Raw genomic sequence first — 27,924 nt, 5'->3', positions numbered from 1 at the left:
TTCAGTAGATTCAGATATTGAGAGGTGTCCGAACTCTAAAGAAAAAACAAAGAGGTGCTGGTACTGCATGCCAGTGTGTACTGGCCCACTTCAAACACTGGTGATTGTGGAAAATATTAAATAATTGGTAGAGGTCTGAAATTGTTTTGCATTGCTGATTCATTCACAAAGACTTTGAAGCAGCCCCTGCTCATTTCTTTCAATTTGTGATTGATGAATATATTCCCCGTTATCACTTAGCCTTATAGGTGCTTAATGTCTGTCCTCCAGTCGACCTTGTGTTTTACCTTTTTGCTTGCAATGGATGGAGTTCTCGACGTCACCTTCGTGGGATTAACTGTGCGCTCATCGTCACGCAAGGAAGAGCGGTTCTCTTTACTGGCAAGGCAAACGCAAGGTAAGACCGCATGGTCATTGCAGTATTAACGGGTTTGTCCGGGGAAGCGATGCTTCTTTCAGTTTCGGATTCCAAGCCCCCAACAAAAGACCTGTTGATGCGTGTCGATTAAAAAAAATACATCCCATATAAACATCTGGACGCTTGCGTCCTAGAAATCGCCTATGAACAATGAGTAACTTGCAACCAATAGACAGCCTGATTAAAGTAGAAGGAGGCTCGCCGCTGACAGCAGGGACGGTATCAAAGGGAGCTGGGACGCGGAAAGCGCTCCATTCTCGAGGCTGCACGCAAGCTGAGAGTGTCTTCAATCTGAACAACCATGAACACTGCCCGCTGTGTCATCTTCATGGGAGTCGTCATTCTGGTAACTCAGCAAGGTACGCGACCTTTATTTTTCATTGCTACATTTTTCGGGTTTAATATATAAAAGTGTACATATTTATGAATATATTTAGTATATATATAAAAAAAGGAAAATTGTCAACAGTTAGAAGGCTGCCCTTTGCGATGCGCATTTGAGTGGTACAGTATATTGTGAAGTAAAAGTGACTTGTTTACTTGATTCGTTAGTGTTGCTTACTGTGGTGAGTAAATGTTACAACGAGACTCCGGTGTCATCTTTATTATATAAGGGACATAAGTCCTGCGATGATATGATAATTAGTTTTTATTATTACTATTATGCTACTATTATTTTATGCCAGCGCAGCGTGTTTGATTTAATTTTGCTTTGGTTCTAATTGTGTTAGCAGATGGCGTTTGTCAGAAAAGTCGGTAATAGCTAATAAGTAAGTAATAGCAAGAATGGCCCTCAGTGAAAGTTCACCATGTCAAAAGTAAACTAAACTTGCCTATTTACATATATGATTCAATATCTTCGATTCAACAGCTTGAGGTATAAATTGTGGATGTTTATAGAATTAAATAATTTAAACAGATACAAATTCTAGAATTAAGTAATTAATATGTAACAAAAGTTATATGCTGATGATTAGGTTGGCCGGTTCATGTGACGTTTGGTTTCAGTTTGCTTCTTCGCGCATATACTTTCTGATGGCTTTACCATAAGAAACTAAACGATATATCGAAATATCAGGTTAGCCCGTAACTTCCTTTCCGGTGCTGCAGGGGGGCTTTTTGGTCGTTCGGTACGCTGTTATGATGACAGGGATCTTGCAGCCCCATGCGGGACTAGAGTAGAGGTAACCGATAAAATGAGTCGTATATCAAAGAAGAGTGACTCTCCTTTCATAATATTTGTCTTGGCTTCTATCGAGTTTATCTTGAGGTAAATAAAAAAGCTTAGTTAAATTATCCTTAATCGTGTCACAACAAATGTTTTACTTTCTTCTCAAATGCAATTTGAGTTAAAAAATATTTTGAACTTGCTCTGCTTTTGGTCGAGACAGACTCGCCTGGAGTCTCCTGGAGTCTATTCCAGGCTGCATGAGTCTGGAGTGCAGCTCAAAGGGGATGCCAGTCCATCGCAGGCACATACACTGCAGGCAATTCAGGGGCACCAATTAGTCTAATTACATGTCTTGGACTGCGGGAGAGAACCTGCAAGACACTGAGTGAACATGCAAACTCCACGTACAGAGTGGAGGTACTTGGGACCCCAACCCTGGATGTGTGAGACAATAGTGCTAGTTTGAAACCAGAGCCATCTTCTGGGGGGATGGACGCAGCCAGCCAATGTCACTTTTTCTCGCACTCTACATATGCGCCTTGGCCCCAAGGAGAAGTTTTCCAGATGGGGGGGGGGGTGAAGCTTCATCTAACACTGCTTGAAAAATATATTATGTTGCTAAATTTAAAAAAACAAATATCTCAATTGAGGTGAAGGAGCTAGACGGACTCAAGTGCACTTTGTGTTTCAGAATGTTGACACGTTTGTCAGGATAACTTTCTATTTAAGTCAGGCTTCTGCTAAACTTAGATTTGTTGACATTTGTGATGAAAGCTCTTCTGGTTTAAATCATATTTTATCTGTTTGTTTTGAGCTTTAGAATTTGCTGTATACACCACTTATGACTTTATTTGAATCCAACACTTTAATCCTACTGCTTGGAATAAGTTTCTAGTGCCAAATGTAATTGCTTCCGGCAAGTACGTAATTTTTCCCAGAATCCCTTTACTGTTGTCAGACCAACCTTGTATTGGTCAAAAGAAACCGGATGGGGAAAAACGTTTCAAGCTTACAAAATGCTTGGTTTTTTTGACTTGCCACTTATAGCATTGGAAAGTTGCATGTTCAAATCCCGTGGTTAGTAGAATGATTTCATTGTTGGGCCCCTAAAATGGGCCTTTAACCCTAATATCTCTGCAGACAGGCTGACCCTACTTTCTTAATTATACATCAGTTTGGACAAAAGCATATGCTAAATAAATCAATGTAACATAGTACATGATGTAATGTCTGCCATACTCTTTATGATTTATAAATGTGTCAGAGTTCCTGCATATGTGATGTGCACTGACAGAGATATTCCAGTGAATTATGCACAAGGTATTCGTCAGTAGTAATGTATCAGTACTGTAGAAGGTTCAGTATCAGTACTGAAGAAACATCTATTCTGACTCAGGAGTATGAATTGAGAATGTCACATGTTTAGCTGAACTCTTAGAACTACTTTTGGATTGCACATGAAAGTTTAAAACCTGCAAAATACATTTACACTCTTCCCTGTAATGAATAATTAAGGAAAAAAAACACACCTATTATTTCTTCATATGCAAAGCTGTTACTTGACCACTTTAGTTGGGATGATTTACTGCATCAGACTGTATGAGTTTAATCCCAGGCCACTTGCAAAGGCAGGAGACTGAAGCAGGGACTTGTGGATTACAGCTTTCCTCCATGTGTGGTTCGTCTGCCTGTAAGGCAAAGGTAAGCAGATCCTAGATTAAGATTAACCTTCAGCTTTCTTAACACTTAAAGTTCATCACTGATGTCGCTCTGGCACGGATATTGTCCAGAGTTTGCCGATTGGAATTTTTCCTGTCATGCACCACTACCAAAGCACGATCTTGGGTTCCTTACTCAGCAACCAATGAACTCTTCAAAGCCTTGTACATTAACGTCAGGCTGATGTCCTGTAATGCAGTGTTGGCATGGTATCTTATGAAATGTGATAGGTAGAGATGGCACAAGACCGTTTTTTTTCTTGTCCGATCCCAATACTGATATTAAAATTTTGGGTATCTGCCAATTCTGATACCAGTCTGATATTTTTCCCCTTTATCAATTACTAAGCATTAAAATATATATTTGTATCAATACACTTCAATGAACATGGGAAACTATCTGCATTTCGTGTTGTAGTGGCATTGTTTGAGTATGCTAAGAATGGGAAAACATGATCATGTTGCTCAAGCAAAAGCTATGTGCTTTACTACAGGAAGAAATACACCCCCAGCAGGCTTTACAAAAGTCTGTTTCTTAGTTTTATTCAATAACAGCTTTCACAAAAATTAACAGAAATATATTTAAAGTGCAAATTGTGCAGTCTGTTGCCAAATTTAATATAATAAAGAAATCCATGATTAAAAATATTACTGCATGCTCCAATTTACCATTTCTAGTCAAAAAGTATGCATAAGTCTCCAGTACCAAATACACAATGGAGCAAAGATAAGGTTTAAGTAGTAATAGTACCAAACTTTAGAAAAATACAAGTCTGAAAACATCTCGTTTTGTATAAAAGTTACTGTGTTCACACTTAAGAAAATCAGCACTAACCCTACATACTACTCTGTAGTCTGGCTGCTTTTTTTCCTTCAGTGTAAAGTACAGTAATTATATTTCCACCACTCCAATGCACATATGTTGCTGAAAAACTAACCATCACATGACCCTCACATCTGTTTATGGTGTGTGTCCTAAGGCTACAAGCATTTAGACGTATCTCTGAGGGGAAATCAGATCGGCTTTTTACGCCCAAAGTCCCAATGGCTTTGTCTGCCAATATGCCAAAAGAAGGCGTTTCTGCATGACAAATTGATGCAAAGTAACAAAATGAATGTTATATTCCACGTATAAGCTTTTTTACCTAAAATAATATATTTGGATATAACCCTCTATAACCACCAGCATTTTAATTTAGTAACTAATTTAATTGCATGTTTTTTCTCAGTAATTGTGATGGATTACAATCCAACACTGGTTTTGCAGAGGTGTGTTATATCGCATGTCCAGGCTGAGCAAAGTTTAAGCGCATTAACGTATCTGTCAGCTGTCACATCAAAATATTTGGGTTCCTCCTTACGCACGTGGAACAAAAACCCCCAGGATTTCAAACAGAAGGTGAAATTTCTGTGGATCTTCGTCCGTTGCATCACCTATAACTTTGGAGCGTTTAATTATTTATCAGAAACTTTTGGGCAAAGTGACGTACTGGCACGGTTCAGAGAGCAGGCTCAGTCAGCATTCACCTCACCCGGAGCAGCTGGCGGTTAAGGGCTTCGCTCCAAGGCCCAACAGTGATTACACCATCAGCCGTAGGATTTGAACCCACACCCTTCTGTATACAGGTACGGATCAGTAACCCTATACAATGAAGATAGACTGAATTGTGTTTCAGCTGGACTGCCTTAAATTGCCTTAAAGTCTGCATTTCATGCATTTTGTATTTGTCACATAAATATTAATGCAGTGAAATGAATAAATTATTAAAATGACTAATGTCTACACCCATGTCAGAATACAATATGGATGGTAAAATAAAGAGAAAACGTGTCAGTTACATATCAGTTAAACTCACTGGCTACTCTTTCTCTCACATTTTATATAATGTAATTAAATAAATTGATTAAATAGGCTATAAAAATATAAATAGCTTAAATGAGTAGTGTGATGCTGGTTGTGAAGCTACTCGCTCGTGTAAGCAGTCCAACTGCTTCCTCTGTTTGCTTTTAACGGATGGTTGCTCTTTGGTTGGGTGGCGCAGTGTTATGTTAGGTGGCACTGGTACTGTACGCCTTCTGTGTCCAGTGATTGAATCCTTTCTCTGCATATGTGAAGTCTGCTTGTTTTCTCCACATTGTGTGGGAATCCTGCTGCAATCCTATGACATGTGACCAGGCTGATTGGCATCTACAAGTTGCCTGTAGTGTGTGCCGTGTGATGATCTGGCATGCCTTCCAGCGTGTACCATGTGCCCTGGGAGGAGGTACGGGTGACCCTGCCCAAGATAAGAGTTTGGAAGATGGATAGGTGGTTATTGATTCGGTGTATTGTATCATTTAGCACTAAATCAAGAACAATTTTTAATATCACTGATATTGCATCAGTCATAAAATGTAGTTTTTTCAGAAAGGCATTCAATTTTCAATTCACAAAATATGGAATGTAGACCTATACCTTAGCACAATCAAAAATAAGATCAAGAAAGCCCTGGTGTCATCAACCGTCCATGAATGAGCAGAAATCTACAAGGAGCAGCATGAAGCTGAATATGCCACATGTGTAGGATTCGCTCAGTGTATTTGCAATCAGTTGAATGGGCAGAGCCTGTAATGTACTCTTACCTCTACACTCGAATTGTAAATTCCCATATCTTCTTTGTCTATGTACAATATATATATTGTTACATTTTTTGAGCATACATTGAGACATTATGTACAAAGGGACATTATATGCAAAGTTAAAGCATAAAAAATGTGTAGGATACAGTGCTGCGCTACTGGGAGGAGGTATTCAAAGCACAGTCCCCCAGGAGGAAACAGAGCCCCCACAGCCGAAATTATGCATCTTGTATAAGTGGTCATTGTCTCGGAGGTTAAAAACAAAACTAACTCCATACAGTGAGGATTGAGATGCAGATGCATTAACTCTCCTGGTCTTCTGCTGAGGACAAGCCGGATATTTGGTTTTCTCTTTACAGTTTGATTTATTGTTTGAGTCCAGCATGTGTATATCAGCTTCTCACATCTCAAAATATATTATGAAGTGTTAGTTAAATATATAACTATGTTGGAATAGGCTTACAGTAAGCATTCATCCACAATCTTAGCCAGGGTTGTGAGGGAGTCTAGCAGCATAGGACACAAAAGGCAGGGGACACCCTGGATGGGATGCCAGTCCATCACAAGGCACAGACACTTTAGAGATACCAGTCACCATAACTGCATATCTTTGGACTGTAGGAGGGATCTTGTGCGGCAGCAAGCACATGCACGCTCTACACACAGAGAAGAAATGGGATTTGATCCCATAACTCTGGAGCTGTAAGGCAACAGTGCTACTCGCTGTGTGACACATGTCTCAAAATATAGTCTTTATGTTACATACAGCTCTGGGACCACAGTACAATTTTTTGTTTCACTCATTTCTCAATTTATGGGTGTGCGTCTGTGAATAATATACTGTATATATATTTTTTTTTTTTGCAAACTGCAGCCTGGTTCTACCCTGTTTCTCATTAATGAAGGGCTTCTTCCTTGCTGTATGGGACCTCAGTCCTGCTTCTAGGAGCCTGATGCAAACTATTTTAGCGGTGCACTTCACACCTGCACTTAATGTTTCCCATTCCTTTGGAAGGTCACTTGATGTCCTCCTACGATTCATGCGAAACTGCTGCATAAGTTCATGGTCATCTCTCATTATATTCTTCATGTTACATACTGTATATTTCATACTATATTCTTTATTACATATGTCTCACACTATATTCTTTCCACCTTCATGGCACAAATTTAAAAATCACATTGCACAATTGACCTGGGGAAATATAAAGAAATAAATACATTTTAAAATGGAATGATTGATGGCTTGACCTTTTCAATTGTATTTTTCCTAAATTGTAGAAGCGGTCTATAGGCTAAAAAAAATAAACTGGCTAAAAATGGCTATTGTTTTTGTTAAATAATTTGCACATTTTAAAAAATATGTCTTAGGTTTTGTTCAGACATGTCAACACATTGGCTTTGGTTTACAATTGGTCACGGTTGTCCAATGGCTATTGTTTCTACTGGATCATGACAGTGTGACAATGCCACATGAGATATAGTGGTGTGGTATATATGTATACGGAATTAGTTGTATCTTACTTAAGGATAAGTTGACATGAGGGTAAGAGGGTAGGTTACAACAGTAATTAGATTTTGTATCCAGTCTGAGCCCTTAATACTCTTACAGTCCCCCGAAGAATGGGATTAGTAAACCCTATTACCTAATGTACTTTCTACATTGTTATCATGAAAAGCAGGTACGAAAGTGTGAGCAAGAGAAAGTGTACATTCGACAAAGCTACTATACTCACACGTTAACATATACATGTGCATAATGTATTAAATGTCACCATCAACCAACTTACTGGTAAATCTATCAAAGTGCACAAGGAACATCAGCACAAGCGCACTCTTTATTGCATGTCTTAAACCGGGCATTGAATCCTATGCAAGATATGTTGCATTGGATTTAAAAAGGATTGCAATGTGTGCTGTGCTGTTGGACAATACAGAATGGAAAAGCACTACAGACCAGAAGATGAGATACTATTTTATTTCTACCTGTCTTTTGTTTCAGGCTTAAGTATGGTAGCCATGTAGTACATTTTCAACCAGTAGACGGTGTAAAAGGAAAGATGTTTAGGAACGTAAATGTATCCTCTCGCTGTCTAAATAGCAGCCACTTCAGCCAAGACTGAGCAGGACTACTTACTCTGACAGGGAGACTGTCACAGCATTGCAAGGCAGCATAGCCTTACCCGGAGGTAGCCAACTCATTTTGTAGTGTCATCTCTCGCCTCCAGTGTCTGGGTTTCAAATCCTGCCCCCTGCTGTGCGTGAGTGGGGTTTACATGTTCCGCTTGTTTGGCTTGGGTCTCCTTCTGGAATCCACTAACATGCAGTTAAGCAAACTGGAGTTTTTGGGGTCAGCGTGGGAGTGCATGCGTGCCTAGCGATGGATAGGCATCCCATCCATTTGTGGGACAGGCTCCAGGTTCTCTGTAACCCTGTACTGGGTAAACTGTGTTTTGTTCCATCCATCTGGATAATCTGAACTCGAAATGACCTTCCTGATATTCTTCAATTTCTTTTTACACTTGTGTCATTGGAAGTCCTGAGGTGTCGTGTTTCGCTCTCGTAAAGGAGAATCGGCAGTCAGTTTTTCACCTGGATGCACCAAAGGTGACGTACCCAAAGTAACTACGTCAGCTTAGGTCACCATGTGTCCAGCTGTGGAGATGCATGGAAGATGCTGCAATAGAGTATAGTAATTAACAGGCCCGGGCTACATTGCATCTTGCATTGCAAATGCTTTATTTACTTATTTAGAAACATAAGTAATGACTGATTGTGAAATTCCCCTCGACAAAAGAGCAGTAGTGAAATTTGGTCCCATGCTGCCTGGAATGTCTCAGCCCACGGATGGCTGCTTCTGTGATTCTTTATTCATCTGAGAACAATGAGCTTTATCATGTCCTTCCGATTGTGATCTCAAAATATGTCGTACGACAGACATTCAAAAGCTACTTTGTGGCTAATCTCGGCTGGTTCACTTTTTATTTGTCCGGCGAGTGTTCAGATTTGATTTCTAACAAAAAAAAGGAACTTTCCTTGTGCCTTTTCTCCCAATCCTGTCATTTTGAAACACCCTGCCCAATATCTACCACTTTGCAGTTCAAACAGTTTTGTACCAGGATTGTAACAGTGCACAATATTCATGGTTCAGTACCATCCTCGGTTTTTGGTTCACGGTTGTCCAATTTCAGTAAGGCGGGAAAACAGAATTTATATGGAAATGATTTATTATTAAAACTGCAAACACAAGCACAATGAGGACCAGTTGTAAACCAAAGCCAATGTGTTGACATGTCTGAACAAAACCTAAGACATATTTTTTACAATGTGCAAATTATTAAACAAAAATTCCAAAATAAGACTGCATCATAACAATCATCATGAGTAAAATCCTTTCTGAATCCTATCTTCTCTACTACAGAATTGAGTTTCATTGTAACAATCAACACCCCTAAAAGCCATAATTATTGTTTTAACCTGCCCTGAATTTCCTGGTAAAAGCACCTTAACTTGTAGCTGCAGTTTCTGCTTCACTCCGGTCACACACACACTCAGGTGATGTCATCGTTAATGAGTTAGCCCATTGGTTGTGTTTCCAACATCATACCCAACTTTGGTATAACACAGAGCCGACAGAGTCTTGGTCTTAACTGCTCTCTTTCCAGAGCTAGTGTAATGTATAGGGAAACCATAATTTCCCCCAGCTACCAATTCTGACATTGTAACTAGGATTAACCATAACCAAGTTACAGTCATAGTTAGCATGTTCTCCATGTTGAACATCTACTTGTGAATTTAGGTTTTGCCCATGTCAATAAATGCCTTTTATTCATTTTATTGTGGGAAGCAAAGTGAATAGGATGTACCTACCTAAGGTACACGACGAATACCTGTACCATTACAGCCCTCTTTTGTGCACTTGCAGATAGTGAAGCCCATTTACCTTCAGATTTCTGTTCCATTTGAATGACTTAACCTGTTTCATTCTTCGTGGTACTTCTATGCTGTTATTATGCAGGTTGCTTTCCCATCAGAAAACCTGATTGTAGTTGTGGATTTGATTCTCACCCCTGGCGCTGCTGAGGAGTTTGTGTGTTTACTTGGGTTTTTCCCAGAAGGTTTTTTCCTCCCTCAATCAAAAAACTCGTGTCTCCGAGCGGGATTACTTGTGAGCAAGGGAATAGATATGGGTATGAACAGTAGGGACATGTTGGTAGAGACATGTCCTACCAGTATGATAGGAGTGCTGTGCCTGTTTTAGGGGGTGGGGGGTTCAGGGCTGATTTAGTTCCAATCAGTGTTGAAACCAGACCTACACTCCTGCATGTGAGTGTGAATGCACTGTGGTGGACTGAGAGTGAGAGTGATCCTGGCTTAAAATTTTCTGGTCCAATCCACCACATTTCTTTTCCCACTATAGTAGGGCTTAGTGCACCTATTAGTTTATGTTCGGTTTTATGCTATTTATCTGTTTTTGGTGTCTTTTTTGTCTTAGTATTTTTTAATGACTTGAGAATAGCAAAACAGTGTGTCATTGTACTGAACGTATAATGACAATAAAGTTGCCTTCATTTCATTTAATTTCATTTCATCCATTCATTCATTGGACTCGTGTCCTATCAAAGGCATCCCCTGTACGTCCTGGGATCAGCTCCAGGCTCACTGTGATCCTGCACTGGATAAGCAATTATAGGAACTGGATAGGCAGGAATGCAATCCAATTGCACAGCAATCATGTGACCATAAATCATGTGACCACTGATGTATGTGACATTGCAAATGTGTAGGATTAAAATGTATAGCATTGCGATTGTTTGATTTTACAGTTGTGTTTGAGTGTGACTTAGAATGGGGTCAGGACGAGTTTGGCATATGGTGGGACAGCCTAAAGGGTAAAATAATAGTAAAATAGTTAAATCCGTAAATGCAGGGAGGACGACGGTGTGGCCCAAGTGCGTGTGTGTACATAATGCCATGAACCTCGTGATCCTCCAGAACACAGGCAGCATTCGCGCCTTTCTGTGGGCGTGATGCGTCTGAAATCCCAAAGACAATGGCCCATTTAGAGTCGGCGACGCTGACAGCAGGTCATGGTTTGCTTGTATGAATGTCTGCCTTGCCCTTTGTAATGAGAGCTGGCTGGGCATCACCATTCTGTCATTTAACACATCCTCCTGTTGTGGGAGCAGCTCAGTGACCAGAGACTTTCAGTTTGCTGGTATATTGCTACTGTACATCTCATCTGTTCACAATCTGAGGCAGTGTTTCCCAATCTGGTTCTAGGTGACCCACAGGCAGTCCACGCTTTTGCCAGGAGCTGGGAGGGAGCAAAAATGTGGACTGTCTGGTAGGGAGCTTAGAGGGAGCAAAAACATGGACTGACTGTAGGTCCACGAGGACTGGACTGATAAACACTCTTCTAAGGGAATATACTAATGGTCCAGTGTCCATTTTGGAGTCACTAAATTGCCCAGAGAGTATAATTGCTTCTGTGAGTGTATTCATGTCTGTGCCCTATGATTAATAGGCAGGGTGCCCCCCAGCTTTGTGCCCTGTGTTGCCTGAGGTAGGCTCCAGGCCCCCATCTCCATGACTCTGATCAAGATATATAATGGTTGGTAGGTGGGATGAACTGGTAGTGCATACCATGTAACCTGCTGGTTTGCAAGCCCTTGTAGGGCTATTTACAATTTCCTTTTGGTTCAGTGTAGCTTGATATTACACGGAAACCCTTCCCAACATGTAGCCTTTGACCCTTGACCTCATGTCTCCTGAAGCGAGGACACATTTCACCTGGCTTCCCTCCACTGGCTGCTTGCAGTTTCTCTAGATTTCTGTACATCCACAGGACACATTGACACAATGTGCTGCCATATCTAAAGTTCCTATTATGTGTCGAATGCCATTTTATTATGCTAACTATGCTGGCTAGTGGGTACAATTTTAGGTAATTGAATGAATGTAAATAAACCCACATAGCACACATACGTTGAAATGACTCCATATGATTCCATATCAGACAAAAAGGTTGAAACAACATTGATCTTCAATCTTTCACTTTATATCAACATTGAATCAAGGTTTTGCCACCATCAATTTTTCGTTATTGAAAATCTGCCCGAAAATCAATTCAGTTTCAACGTTGATAATTTAACACTGACCATAATTCAATGTATTTAACTATAATTCAATGTCGAAACAAAAAAATGATGCTATCTGGGAAGCTATTAAGATGTCAATTTAGCTTATGGAAAAAACACTCATTCGACTGAAGATGGAATGGAGTTTGAGGACCACACAGAAAACCACCAGCTCTCTTTCCACAAATAACATTCTGGAGTTACTAGGAGCTATTTGTATATATTGACATTTTGGCTCCCATTGGGTAGAAATACTGTGTGTGTGCAGTTCAATATACAGAATCAAACTCCCAGGGAACCGTATCCATAACTGGTCCACTGATATATAACTAGCTTTTATCTTACTTCAGCACAATGGGTGCATGGTTGTTCTGACACTAAAGCTCCATCTCTCTCCCAAACCTACCCAGGATTGCCAGTTGATAGCTATGGGGACTCCCATCTGGATGGAGTTCTGGCGAATATCACAGTGCGCCAAGGGGAGACTGTCTTCCTCAGGTTTGTGACACATTCTGATCGCTTGCTGCTGAATTATTCTTTTGTGCTTATAGTTATTTGTGTAATTACTGTGTAATTGCATTGTGACCATCTGAATCTATGCTAAGGAAGTAACTTAATATGAAATTAGATTAAGCTGAGACAAAAAATATTAATCAGTTCATCTTAATTGGTCGATTACAATGTAAATAATATGAATTATATGGTGAATCATTAATTTTCTGCAGAGATGTAGTACCGGAAGTTTCCTGCAGAGGTCGCCCATGGATCATTATTGTCCATGGTTATCATTTCTGTTACACTCACTATAGCAGGGGTGGCCAATCTTATCCGCAAAGGGCCGGTGTGTATGCGAGTTTTCGCTGCAACTCCCTAATTAGATTACTAATTCGAGGACTGATTGGCTGAGGAGTCCTCACACCTGGGTTTGAACAGCTGTCCTACAGGTTATCCCAAAAACCTGCAAACACACTGGCCCTTTGTGGATAAGACTGCCCACGCCTGCACTATAGAGTGTGTATCTACTGTTGCTCACCTTGTCTTAGAGATTTGCACTTAAGCAACTTCAATGCACTTTTCACAGACATTTAATCTATTTTTTTTTCTTGTCTAGGTATAGCATTACAGTACATTTAAAGAAAAAAGATAAATTTTGCAAGCATATTGTCCCTCTCCGATGTTAATGCGGGAGTCTGACGCAAAAACATCTGGGCTCACACCTGACAGTGTGACTGTGTGTCTCACAGCTGCCTTGCTTTTCTTCTTACCCTCTTATTTTTTATTTTCAGATGTAACGGAGAAAGAGAGTCAATATAAAATATCGTCTGTATTGACGTCTGTGTAAAATCCGTCTTCTGCTCTCATATCTGTCCTCTGACCCTCTGTTACATTTTTAAGTTACTTTTTTTTCAGAATTCTGGATTAGCTATCATATACATTTATTGATTGGTTAGGAATTTATTATGTGATTTTAGTGGTCACACAGACATATGTTGGCTGTAAATACTAAAAATAAAATAAAAGGAAATGGGTTTTCAAAATCTGTTTGTGCGTGTGTGTGTGTGTGTGTGTGTGTTGGGGGGGGGGGGGGGGGTTGCATAGATCACATTTGGGGACCAAAATGTCCCCAAAGCGTGGTAAAATCTGAAACTTCCTTACTTTTGGGATGCACTAAATAGTAAGAATGCCAAAAGTCTTGTATTTTGTTTGGGTACTTATCTGTAAGGTTAGACCTGGGTAGGGGTTAAGGGTGTCGTGATTGGGATTAGGGTTAGGGTTAGGGTCATGGAAATGAATGGAGAGTCCCCACAAAGATATAATTCCAAACGTGTGTGTGTGTGTGTGCCCGCGCACATATCCCATCCAGGGCAACCCCTGCCTTGTGCTGCCTGGGATAGACTCCAGGATAAGAGTTTGGAAGACACTTTGATGGATACTGTGTTCATTCAGTGAACTAACGGACTTATTTCCCAGAAACTCCTCATGACTGAGCTCACAATGCCAGTTCATCGGTGCGGTTTCTATTTTTATTCTGATAACTGCATGTGGCGTGTGGTTTCCTGCCCCTGTGCAGCATCATATCGTTCCAATTTCAGTGGCTCCAGCTGTTCCCAGATAAGGCCCCAGGGTAGTAAGTCACCCGTGAACAACAGCAGGGGAGACAGCATCATCCTGCAGGTGCTTCACAGTCAGCGATTTGTCGACGTCAGCAAATTGGCCTATCAAAAATAAAGCTCTCCCTATTTTCATTCCCTTGATTTTATCTCAAAAAGGCTTGTTTTTTATTTTATGCAATATTGGATTTTGTCGACGACCGGACGTCTGAAACTTAATTCTTTTCTCTGAGATTGATCATCTGAACAGCTTGGCATCCTATCCAAGGAGTTCCTGCCCCGTGCTTCTCAGGAAGGGCTCTGGTCACCCTGTCACCCTGTACTGGATAAGCAGATGGAAGATGGGCTGATAGATGAATATCTCAACATTTCGGCATCTCTGTGACTGAATATCTTCAGAGGTGAGTAGTTCATGTCAAGAAAGTAAAAGTCCAGAAAAAGTCAATTTTCTTTCAACTAACTAGCTGAGTACGTATTGTGTGACTGTGATTCTTTATACTCAACTGGTTGATCAAAGCAAAATCTTGCTCTGGACTTTTTTTCTCTCTGAACATGAACTACCCACCTCTGAATATCTTACTGTATTTATGTATCAGTCCTGAACAAAATGCATCGCAACACTGTTTTCCTCTAAACAGAATGACGATTGCAATGATCCACTGAGAAATGTGCACCAGAAGAACGTGGTCATATCCTGAGTTTATTAAAAAGGCCCTGTGAGGCTACTGATTAACTCTTCAATTATCTACCCTAATTTGGAGATCTTCTTTCCTGCGCAACATATAGCTTATCCTCTATTCACTCCACATAATTGCTGATTTGTAGCCTGTATGAGAAGGGATTAACACGTCAAATGATCTTTTATTGTCAACTTCAGACATGATGTATTGGAGTCACACGCTGAGGTGAAATATCATCCTCTTTGGTCACGATATGACATTTTAAGACTTGGCCATATCATAATACTGTATATAGACGAAAGAAATACACTTAACTACCTGATTGGTGGGGGAAAATGTGCAAATTTGGTATGGAATCAAATGAACAGAATGTGCAATAAATAATGGCAGAGCGGTCCTAGCAATCTTCTCCACAATTTTGATGACCGGCTGGAGGGACTGGTGGTCTGACATTTTGCAGGACTCAAACCAATCTGTGATGCAGTTTGCATGGACAACTTTGATGGTGCCTCTATAGGAGATGGACAGTCTTGCCTGTTTCAAGCACCACAGGACACTTTCTTGGTCAGGGAGGTTACATGCTGGTTCCAGGGGAGTTCCTCAATGAGGTGCACACCCAGAAATGTAATGCTCTTAGCTCTTCTGACAACAGAGCCAATGATGTAGGCCTATAAAGAGTTTTACTCCCCCTAGGTTCTTCTGAAGTCCACAATGTTTAGCACAATGTTACCACCAGCTCTATTGCCTTGTGTCTGCATGCAGACTCATCTCCTTCACTTATAAGGCCAATAGTGGTGGTGTTGTCTGCATACTTAATGATGTGGTTAGAGGTGGTCGAATGCCAGGCACGTGAATAGTTGGGGGCTAAGGCAGCAGCCATGGGGAGTTCCTGTGTTCAGAAGTGATGATGTCACCAACCTGATAGACTGTGGTCTCTCTATCAGAAAGTCCAGGATCAAGTTGCATAATGATGTTTTCAGGCCAAGCTGGGACAGATTTTGGAGAAGTTGTTCGATAGACGATCGACATTCTTGCGTTCTTTGTTTTTATTGTCCCGGTTTTTCAGTATGGTGTGTAGGGCCTAGGTTATGGTAGATCAGTTGGAGTGGTATATGGATCGGAGGAGGCAGGGAGGTTCACTTTAATGTGTCCCATAACTAGCCATTCAAAGCACTTAATTACAACAGAAGTGAGAGCTATGGGTCGATAGTCATTAAGCACTGAAGCAGTTGTCTTCTTAGGCACTGTATGATTGTAATGGTTTTAAAGCACTCAAGGATAAATGCTTGTCTGAATGAGGTGTTAAGAATGTCTGTCAGAACATCTCTCAGTTCATGAGTACAGTCCCTGAGAAACCTACCTAAGATATTGTCAGCACCAGCCACCTTACTGAGGTTCACTGTACACTGGGTGCTCCTTACTTCTGCTGTATGTAGGTGGAGTGTCTTTTCAGTGGTTGGGGGGGGGGGGGGGTGTTCTTCTGTTGCTTGCTGTGTGCCACATTAAACTGGGCAGGGCTGAGCCTGTCAGGGAGGCAGGTATCACAATCCATGGTATGTGAGGAGGACTTGTAATCTGTGAAGGCCTGCATTCCTTGCCACATACATCTTTTAGTGTGTCTTTAGTGTCAAGGATATGGTTATAGATTTTTTTGTGTATAAGCCCTTTTTGTAACTCTGATGGCCTGGGACAGAGCAGCCCTAGTTGGGCAATAACATGTAGTAATAGCTATGATGGGGTCAATCAGTTTTATCAAGTTGGGGGGGTGGGTGTTCTATCTATATTCCGATTAGCCACGCCAGCATTGCAAGCAATATTAAAATTGTAAGTTTTTATTGTATACCTTTTGTAATGTTATAATATCTTAAATTAGGACCAAATAACACAAATACATAGGCACATGTAAGCCTATATGTTAACAACGAATTAACATATTGCTTGAAAATTCCTGCAAAATACGATATACCATGGTCTGAATGATGACTATGAAAAAATACATAGCAAAACTATGTGTGCTAGAAAACAATGCAGAAAAATGCACGCAAGGGAGGAAGACTAAACACAAAGTGAAAAATGCAAAGCAAACAAGCCATGTAAGTAGGCTTGGGCAGTATTTAATTTTGAGCTAGTTAATTATGAACATTTAACCAATCAGTTCTGGAACACATCAAACCAAAACTCTCATTAGAGGAAAATATAACAAAATAAAAGCTCTTCTACTCTGGTCACGTCATGCAAAGCAAATCACTGGAGAAGGATGTTGCAAAAGAGGAAGAGGATGCACAGGAACTCACTGGCTAGATACCATCACCGATGACACTGGACTGAGCAGCAGAACTGAAAGAATTCGCAATGGATCAGAAAACATGGAAGGCATTGATCCATAGAGTGACCAAGAGTCGTACTCGACTGAACGGATGATGAATAACAATGAATAATATTTAACCAAGATAGATTAAAACGCGAACAACATAATGCACAACATAAAATGAAAAGAAACACTGAAGACAGGCACAGACATTTGTCTGTAATGATCGGATGGCAGTCACTTTTGAAAAGAGCATGTTATTTGTACCGGATATTTGTTTCAAAAAGATATTATGCTCACCCTTAGCATTTTACATTTCTCTGGGTAACTGTTTCCAGCGCCTCCTAGTGGTCAGCCAGCATGACGGGCTAGTGTTTATTTCAAAGTGTTTCTCTTTCGTGCGTTTGTAAAACATACTTTTAATATTTGTGCACAGTGAGCAGGCTGGAAAAAAGAGTGAAGGCGGCAGGATACGTCCGGCGGGATGTAGTTGCCCATCATGGCTTAGGGCCACAGGATCACCAGACCTGAAGGCCAAGTTCCGTACTTATTTTGTGATGTTTATTGTTCTCGGTGTAAAAGACATTCGGCATATTTGTATGTGAGCCAAAAACCAAACTAAATGAAATTATCCCATTTGTAGTTCAGAACGATAATGCGTTTTTTTTGCATACACTCACACACACATTCCCAAATAACAGCGTCTTAACAGTTGCTAAAAGTATTTGCATCTCTCAAAGCATCGCTGTCTTGTAAAGCTTCATAAATCTGCCAGTTGGAAGAGACAGTGAGTGAGCTGATGTTGTACCCTGTAGAACTCCCGGTCTGCGGGCTAGGAGGGAGCAAAAAAGTGGACTGTCTGAGTCCCCGAGAACCGGATTGGGAAACACTGCCATAGACTGTTTTAATGCACCATGTTTGACAGCATTAACCTGTGCTGGGCTGCGGAGTCTGATCCAGTCTCCCTGAGAGAGTAGTCACGTAGTGCTTAGAACTTTGGCTCAGTTTTATGGAAAGACAAAAATCTCTGATCTGTAGGGGCACTTTGGCAGTGATATAGACGATGAGGTGGGCCTTGTGATTTAAAGACAAGCCCAGTTAGACAGAGGCTAAGGCTAGCCTACTGATACAAGGGCAGACACACTGGCAGGGATGCCAATATTTCAGGGACAGCAATAAAAAGGAGATACGATGCCAGCCCATGCCAGCTCCTGTTCGCTTTGTTAGATTTTGTGATCTTCCTGTCCTCTTGGGCATACAATTAATATGGGATTTTTCACTTTTATTTGCTTATGACAAATCTATGAAACTTAGCTTGTACATTTTTTAATGAAAACTAAAACTGCAGTATCCAATTGTTGCATTGCGGTTTATAGCTGTGATGATGTGAGAAAATCCTGTTTCTTGCCATTGTATTTGTCCTTGCGCGGTTACATTTGATCAAAAGGTTTTTCTGAGACTCTTGGAATGATGTTTATGTAGCAATTTTTGTTCACCTCACATACCTGTGTGTTCCTCCCCCAGAGATCCCTAATTATCTTCTCAATTCATGTAAATTATTGCTGAAGAGAACACGCGTGTGTGTCTCTGCTGTTGTTCTCCAGGTGCCCACAGGATGATGAAAAAACTCTCTCAGCCTGGCTGAACCGCACAAATCTTCTCTACACGGGAGAGACAAAGTGGACGACTGACCGGAGAGTTAGCCTGGAGCTCCTGAGCAGGAGTGAGTTTGTCATCAGGATCGATGATGTGGGCATTCAAGAGGATGGGCAGTACGTCTGTGTGTCACAGACCCCCCGTGGGATGCGGAAGACAGTGGTTTACGTTATTGTCCAAGGTACGTCATACCCCTTCACCAATATTTCACATGAAATCTCACGACATCTCCTGCTAGGTCTCCAACACCAGTGTGGAACATCTAGATTTGCTCTGGAGCGCCACACAACCCAAATGGAAACCTGGTCAACTGAAACAAGAATTACAACAAACATCTACCCAGACATCTCTTTTCCATATCTGCTTGTTAAAGAAATATGAAGCCAAAAATCAGTCGATGAAGTGCTGGATTCAGATTATGAGAGTAGTGTTGAGATGTTACAACATGTAGGGGAACCGTCCACTGGCCTAATGGCGGAATCCAATTGGACAGCCGAAGGCTTGGAATGCGTGTGGGTCCTTCCGAGCGCTCCTGTAAAGTTACTTACCCGTTTTAGGTAAAGACCGAATTATATCTGACTCTGATTTAATTAAAGATCCTTATACCAATTTTTGTCATGACATTTCTGTTCTTTAGATTACCGAAACAAAGATCAACCTGTATCATAATGATGGAAAGAAAAAAGTATGGAAAAGGGCTGGAACAGCTTATGATCCAAAGAACACAGCATCATCTGTAAAACATGGTGGAGGCAGTGTGATGGCTTGGGCGTGCATGGCTGCCAGTGGCACTGGGTCTTTAGTGTTTCTTGATGATGTGACACAGGATGGAAGCAGCCGAATAAATGCTGAGGTGTTCAGAGACATCATGTCTGCTCAAATCCAGCCAAATGCAGCCAAATTGATTGGACAGCGTTTCATAATACTGATGGACAATGACCCAAAACACACAGCAAAAGCAACCCAGGACTTTATTAAAGCAAATAAGTGGAATATTCTCGAATGGCCAAGTCAGTCACCTGAGTCAACCCCATCGATCATGCATTTCACTTGCTAAAGACTAAACTACAGACAGAAAGACCCTCAAACAAACAGCAACCAAAAGCTGTTTCAGTAAAGGCCTGGCAGAGCATTAAAAAGGAGGAAACCCAGCGTCTGGTCATGTCCATGAGTTCAAGACTTCAGGCAGTCATTGCCTGCAAAGGGTTTTCAACTAAGTATTACAATTGAATATTTTATTTGGAGTTATATTAATTTGTCCAATTACTTATGAGCCCCTGAAAGGAGATTGGGTAGGAAAATTATTTTAGTTCCCCACATTTTTATGCAATGTTGTTCTACCCACTGAATTAAAGCTGAAAGTCTGCACTTCAAATGCATCTGACTTGTTTCTTTTAAAATCTATTGTGTTGATGTACAGAACTTAAAAATTGAAAAACTTCGTCTCTGCCCAAATATTTATGGTCCTGACTGTATTTATTACGTAACGTGTACACATGTGTTTTATATACAGCACACACAGGATATACATGGTTTAGCAAAGCTGTCATTGGTCATTGTGAAGTAAAGCATCTCTGTAGTTTGTTACTAATTTGGTGATGTAGAGTACTGCTGCTTCTCTTTCTCCCTCCCCTCAAGTCCCTCCCAAGATCACATTTTTAACGGAGGACATGGCACTAATGGAGGGCTCCGACGTCAGTCTGATGTGTTCCGCCAGCGGAAACCCCGAACCCACCATAAGCTGGAAACGAGTGTCACCCACAGGTATGTGTCACGACGGCGGGATTTCTCCTCTCTCGGTCGCACACATGCTCTGACCCACTCTCCTTTGCCCCATTTCCTTAAAGTCTCTTAACAGTTGAGTTGCTTCCTGTGCATTTTTGAAGCATTTATTGAAATCTGAATTACCATGAGCAAAAGGTGGATGACGAGTTGGTTGTTATTTGTTCGGGGACTGTAAGTACAAGGCTTCTCTGTGGACAGTGTGGAAAGTTGTTTTTTTGTGATCCACATTTTTTAGTTCTTTTCAAAAATAAAAGTCACTACAAACATTGTTAAATGGCACAATAATACCTATAATAATAATAACAAATATAATGGTATTACTACTAATGGTAGTGATCGCAAATCAGAGAATGAATACAAAGGACATAAAGAGAAAAGAACGAGCATGAGGGAGGAGGGAAGAAGGGAAGCTACATATATGAATATCAGTACATTTGTAAAAAAAAATAATAAAAACAAACAAAAGAAAAAACAAAGAAGTAGGATGACAAATATTTGGAGAGTTAATGCAGTTTTTATTTTATTATTTGTTATTTTTATTATATGAAATCACAATCAGTAGAGGAATAGCCTTAAGGGGATTATGAAACAACAATAACAACAGCAATAATAATAATAATAATAATAATAATAATAATAATAAAGTACTCTACCGGAGTTTTTATATTATCCCTTCTCAGGGACAAGCCAAAAATGGGAATGGTGTACAAAAGAGAAGCTTGACAAAAGCAGCAGTTTCGACAGGGATTAAAAAACTGACACCCGCGTTGGGCTTGTGCTTTTCCTCGCTCTTTGCTCTGCCGTGCTGGCAGGTGCTTTCACCATCTTACAGTTCAGACTGCCAGAGATTTTTTTGTCCCTCATCTGTGCAATGGATATGTAAATATTTAGATTTTGTTCCAGCTGAAACAACACCTGCTTTCATGTCGAGGGTCCATTCTCTGGCCCGATTCACTGAGGAAAGGATAACAGACAGATGGTACCAGAAAGGGCGCATTAAACATGGCAAGTCAGGGTCACTCCTTTGGAACATTGGGATAACAGTTATGGATCTAATCAGCTTCCCATTATTGGCTGTAATATTGGAAATTAAAGAGTTTTGGCATCAAACAAAGACACATTAAAAAAACAAGCTAAGTGTTTCTGGCAGAAAAGACTCTGCAAAAGTGCATTGTTCGGGGTTTATTGGGGTTTGGCCTAGATATTTCTGTGGGATACCTTTTTAACTGCAGTGGTCTAAGGTGGGGCACAGTATTCCCTGGGGGGTCTGGGGGAGTTGTCTGTAAGAGTAGGGGTGCATGGGGTACCTGCTAAGGCAGCATTAAATGTAACACTGACCTTTTACATGTCACCACAGGGTGGAGTAGGGTGTGCTTCCAGTCAGTTTACCACATGGCTAGCAGATGGTATCCCGCTAATTTTCACAGATTTTGCCCAAGGTTTCGTGGAGATATACAGCAAAGAGTGTTTTCGAGGCATGAAAGTAGTTGTTTTTCAGTTACTGAGCTGCGTGTCTAAGTCACGGAATCCAGTTTTATATTACCTTAATAACCATCTTGTTGCCTAAAACATAGCATTGTTTTGAAACATGTGACCGACTCATAGCAAGTGTTAACCAGGCTTGAGAAAAACTCTGGACAACAGGGTTAGTCGTGACATGGTGTTACAACCAAGCTGCCTGTAGAGTACAATGATACTGGATTAAAAATAGCTAAATGCAATTCAGTTCAATTCCATGGGCTTTATTGGCATGAAGATTTCAAGAATAATATTGCCAAAGCATCAAAATATGGGTTTTCAGGTTTGAGTTTTTTCCCCCCTCAGATTGAACTCTATTAGACTTTTTGACTCCCAAAAAATGTTGTGTGGCTCGTTAATGCGTTTAAAGAGAGAGATCCATAAGCAGTATCCCCGTGTCATATATAGATAGAATTGTATTGAATTAATTGCATTCAAACATTCTTTCCTAGCAAGCGTTACAATTAACCCTGCCCATAGAGTAAGATAACATTTCAGTTCCGCCACTTTCAGTGGAATTGTACAAAAACATTAGGTCCTAGAAACAAACTTCAAGTGGCCATTTGTAGCAGAGGTGTGTATGTTGCTTGTATAATATATATGATTAGAATATGATGTAACTCATATACTTTTGAAATTATGCAGCCAAAACCAAAATGTGTTAGGTTGTGCCCTGCAGTCCTTACAGCTTGGAAAAAAAATAAACGAATAAAAAATCTGTGTTGCTTGCTATTGGCTGAGCCTTAGGGTGGGTTAAGATCAAGATTGGGTGGGCCAGACCCACCCCGGCTCCCCTGTGGGGAAATAAAAGTATCCCAAGCCTTCACTCCCTGAGCTTGTCTGATCCATCTCCACCCTGCGGTGACTTTGATGGCTGGACTCGTGACTCCCTGGCTTGGCCTTTCTTGGCCAGTTCAAGCTTAGTATGCAGAGTATGCCGCTCTGGTCCTCTCACAGTCAATGCCCAGGGACGTGTAGAAGAAGACAAGTATGTACATACTTCAGTTCTGACAGCTGAAAGATTCTCTTCCTCTTGCCTAAACCGCTAATAGGTGCAGGTGATGATTTTTAGAGCTTATTCCAAATATTCCAAAATTCACACATAAAATATGACAGGCGATTTTGAGGTTTTCTGATTATAGTGATCAAATTATTTTACTAATTGTTATGGAGCATGTGACCGGTATAATGAATAATTATTCTGACTCATACCTTTATGGAATCTGTGTACAAATAATGCATTATGACTGTTCAAGAAAACAAGTGTATCAACAAGGCTGATGACAACATGAATGTTCATAATCACGATACAATATTTTATAGATATATATTGCCCAGCCCTAGTTAACTGTGGCCCTGTACTAGATAAGCAGCTATGAAAGACTCTTCATTATGACAGGACACAACAACCCATCATCAACTGGAACAAAGATGGTGGAGAGGATTTATTCAGGACTAGTTAATCATCCATGATCATCTTCAATAGCCCAGATATAGATAATGCTCTAAATCATTACAGTTTTCACCGTCATCACAATATAGAAGGTTTATATTTTCATAGTTTTTAATTCTTTTAATCTGGAAGACCCCTGACAATGGAAGAAAAGTAATCTTAAGAATTGTAATGAGTTCATTTAACCTTGAAGATAAAAATTAATGGTTTACATGTAACACAACTTATCCTCAATCATTGTCTTTGCCTTCTCAGCGTATTCCCTTGTTTCCGAGGATGGATACTTGGAAATCAAGGATATTTCCAGGCACAGAGCGGGAACATATGAGTGCTCAGCAATCAATGACGTATCTACAGATGCAAAAACTATTGAGTTAAAAGTCAACTGTAAGTTAATCAGTGTTTCTGTTTCTGTCCATATTAACTAAATGTAAATTATTATCAGTATGTCAATGCTTCAGTATTACTATCCGATGGTCATTACATTCCCTCACTGCTGGCTGCAGATCCTCCTACCTTGATGGAGGTGAAGGATGTTGGTGTTCCCGTTGGCCAGCAGGCTGTCCTTGGTTGTGAAGCGGAGGCTGAACCTGCAGCAAATTTTGAGTGGTACAAAGATAATGAAAGGTAACCATGGGAACTCATCCAGCTGTAGCCAATCTTTTTAACTCCTGATCAAATTATACAATGATCGTTTACTAATATGGTCTTTTCCTTGATTGTGATATTTTTATGGTTTTGGTCAGAATTAAAGGTGCCCTATGTGATGTCAATCCTCAACCAATCACTTTGCAGGGTGATGAGTGGCTCTTACAACTCTGAGGTAGAAAGCCAGGGCAAACTTTCAAAGCTGATCTTCTTCAACGTGTCAGAGGCTAATTACGGAAACTATTCATGTGTTGCCAAAAACAACCTTGGTATTGCAAATGCAAGCATGGTTCTCTATGGTAAGTAAGGATTATTATCTTTGAAACTCCTCAGAATGCAACTTCTGTTTGCAGTATTTTATTGGCTATGACTTATGTACAATATATGCAATATCTATTCATTGCTGTTTTTTACACAAGGAGAATAAACAGGAGAATTATAAACTCTAAATATGGTTGATAAATCTTCCTCATTTACAATAATTATACAAAATGGTAACTTTATTTGAGGGGACATGAATAATGTAGTACATGTTTACTTAATGCATTAATTAACCATTAACTAAGTACTAATCCCATGTTCATTCGTAATTAATCAATTCAGTTCATGCATTTCATAGGGAACCCCATATTAGTTCATGATTTGTTCTTGAGTAGTAAATGAGTTAAGTAATTTTTGCCCTCTCGTGAAGTCTTACCATTATTAACTAATTAATTAACTGTTAATTAATATAGTGCCTGAATGGAAGATTTTCATCGTTGAATCAGATTGCCTGAAATCATGCAACTTATTAACATTTTTGTAAATGATGAGTAATGTTTAATTGGAGGACAGCACTTTGCCTTTCTGGTTCACGTGTATTTCTGCTCCAAAGTCTGCAAGTTCTCACTGAGTGTAGGATATGTTATATATTATTTTGCTTCATTTTATGTGTTCTTTACTATAAAAGCTACCAAACGCTCTGTTTTACAAGGTTAGTGAGCATGCAGTTCTGGATGCATAAATACGCACACGTGTGATACACTTTGTACTATCTACTTCGATGCGTGGCCATTTGACAAAAGCAGTACAATCTACACACATAGATTATAGACATATGCATGTGTAATGTGTGATGTATTACTCATAAAAATGCACGTTTAACACAAGCTGTACCATCAATATAATCACACACACACACACTTATATGTGTGTGTGTTTGTGTGTGTACACATGTGTCCGTGTGTGTCTGTGTGTGTGTGTGCGTGTGTGTGATGTACACACACAGGGGAGTCACAGGGGCATGGATACTGTGGAAAATTCAGATTCAGAGGGCTCCCCCCCCTGTATGTAAATATGTGACGTATGTGATTCACAGTTAATGGCTCAAAATCAGAAATTGCTGCCATTTTTGCTATTATGTAATCTGTGTGTGAATGTGTGTTTCAGAAAAGGTAAATGCATTTATATTAACATTTTTTTTTCTTTTGATATTTAAAACCTCAACATAACCTGGCTGAATGTTGCTGGTATTTGTAACAGAATCTTCATGTAAGTATCCATTCTTCATTTTTATTTTTCTGTATTTCATGTGTCTCTGTGGATGTTGTTTAAGAAATAGTACTTCCTTCAAAAAACAGCGAAATTAACCCAAGATCTGTCTGGCATATTAAGAATGTCTTCTGGAGACATGCAAATTCAATTAAAGAAACAGAATCAGAGCATCTCAATCATTTTTCCATCTGATGATGATAACCATTGATAACAGATAACAGTTGATAAAAGAAATTTCGGTTTCAGTTAAGTTTGTGCTAGGGGATTTAGTGAATGCAAAAATATTCATGCTGAAAATATGCTGTTACTTTTACTTTCATTACATTACAGAAATGATTCTTTTTTTGCATCATATCATTATTTTTACCATATAAAACACATAAAATCATATTAGTACATCTGTCCTAAATGTGACTGCAGTCTCTAAATATTATTTAAAGCTATGATTTGTATTTTTGGTCAGCTTCTCTGATTCCATAGGAAGTTTGGTGTGCAGTTATGTGTGAGAATTGTCATTGAGGCTCATGATGTAACCATGGAGTTGTCACGCTGGGGACAGTGTATGTCTCAGTGAGCTACAGATCTGTTCCTCTGTCTAGTAGGTCGTGGGTTCAGATCCTACAGCCAGCAGAGTAATCATCACCGTTGGGTCCTTCAACAAGATCCTTAAGCCCAACTGGTCAAGGGATACTGGCTGCTTTCTAACCCGAAGCTGTCATTACTTAGAAGTCACTGCCACTTGTCTTTTAAAGGAGACAAAAAATAGATGCTGAATACTAGGATTCATACAAAATAATAAAACATAGCTTAAAAGATATTGTGCTAATAATCTTTTCAGTCAAGACACGTGGTCATTTGTGCGTTAAAGCTGTTGTGTTTCATAGGATATGCAACTGATGGGTGTTTGTAATAAGTCGACATGTTACCGTGATAAGAACATCATCTGTTCTGATTTTGATAAAAACAGTGGCGGCTATTGTGTTGGTGGGTTAACGGCATGGCAGTGGTGCCCGTTTGATAATGGCCACGGCTCTTGTTGAGTGTCCACTCTCCTTGGCAGGGCTCATGTCAGTGCAGGAGAGGAGCGGAGGCACCATGATGGAATATTCCCTCACCAGTCTACTCGTCATCGTCCTCGCTCAGGTCTTGCTGAAGTTTTGATGTCGTCCTTGACCAGAAGGATGCCAGCTTTGGTGTGATGTGTTATTATTATAGACTGTAGAATGATGCCTTCAAGCACAAAAGTAATATTTATTAGCAATGATTTTTGTTTTTGCAATCTAATATCAAATTATGATCAGCTAATATGTTTCTTTTGGACTGATTGTGTCATTACTGAGTATACCTTCATGGAATTATATCAATGCCGAATAATAGCTTTCAAGGTAAATACAATATGAAATTGTTTTGTCACCTCTCATCAACGTTGAACATTTTGATGGTGAGCATTTGTCAGTAATATTTAGTGTTTACTGAGAAATATTTGATTTAAACCTTCAGTTCTTCTTGCTTTTTTGGTACTAAATCTAGTGTTTTGTTTATTTTTGTTTGCTTACATGGCATATGTAAGAGATTGTGTTATGCACATCTTACTTAAGTTTTTTAATTGCTAAGTAATGATCATTCAGTTTCACAGAGTATCTGAGCAAGGCATCTGATTATTATTTCGTGATCGGAAAGCACTCCTTGGATGATGCTAATATATAATATAAAGAAATTGGTGATGGAAGAAATACTTTTGGACAAAGTAATTTGTTAGTATTTTTTTTCATGTGAAATACTATTAATGATTCATACTTTGTCACCGTAGTCTTCAGTCTATGTTGTTGTCTGATGCTGCTAAAATAGGCTTTCAGCTGCAAGTACCACCTTCAAAAGCTGTGGCCTATTCACCAAACCCATGGTTACAATGATGAACTGTACTGCACAGATTTTGGTTTCATGCAAACCTATATGCACTGAATTTATGCACTAAATTGTGGCAATATGCAAAAAAAAGAAATGGATTTATTAACACTGAAGTAATTTATTTAAATATTCTGAATATGTTAAAATTCCCAGTTAAAAATTTTGATGTGTTTTCCAGTACCAGCCTTAGCCGATGTGGCACCCCAGGCGATCATCAATGCTGCCCCGCCCCCCTCCCCCCCCCCCCCCCGAGGCAAA

The 27,924-nt window shown here is 39.9% G+C and overlaps 1 protein-coding gene across 4 annotated transcripts; it reads left to right on the top strand.

Moving 5' to 3' along the window:
• Positions 1 to 210: 210 nt before the first annotated feature.
• On the top strand, positions 211 to 27,905 carry LOC111851271 (protein CEPU-1-like). 4 transcript variants are annotated; one of them, XM_072701481.1, is made up of 9 exons: positions 211 to 397; positions 591 to 777; positions 12,477 to 12,564; positions 18,770 to 19,002; positions 20,460 to 20,585; positions 23,833 to 23,964; positions 24,084 to 24,204; positions 24,373 to 24,524; positions 26,836 to 27,905. In XM_072701481.1, the coding sequence occupies exons 2-9, from the start codon at positions 720 to 722 to the stop codon at positions 26,955 to 26,957; spliced, it is 1,032 nt and encodes a 343-aa protein (XP_072557582.1). In that variant the 5' UTR covers positions 211 to 397; positions 591 to 719; the 3' UTR covers positions 26,958 to 27,905. The 4 variants fall into 4 exon arrangements, with proteins under 4 accessions (XP_072557582.1, XP_023681784.1, XP_023681786.1 ...); XM_023826016.2 differs by having other exon boundaries at positions 211 to 777; XM_023826018.2 differs by having other exon boundaries at positions 213 to 777; positions 26,831 to 27,905.
• The last annotated feature ends 19 nt before the right edge of the window (positions 27,906 to 27,924 follow it).

The sequence above is a fragment of the Paramormyrops kingsleyae genome, chromosome 17 (assembly GCF_048594095.1).
Source record: "Paramormyrops kingsleyae isolate MSU_618 chromosome 17, PKINGS_0.4, whole genome shotgun sequence".
In the NCBI taxonomy this organism is placed as follows: Eukaryota; Metazoa; Chordata; class Actinopteri; order Osteoglossiformes; family Mormyridae; genus Paramormyrops; species Paramormyrops kingsleyae.
Note: the sequence above shows the minus strand (reverse complement) of the source record. Positions and strands in the feature narration are given on the sequence as shown.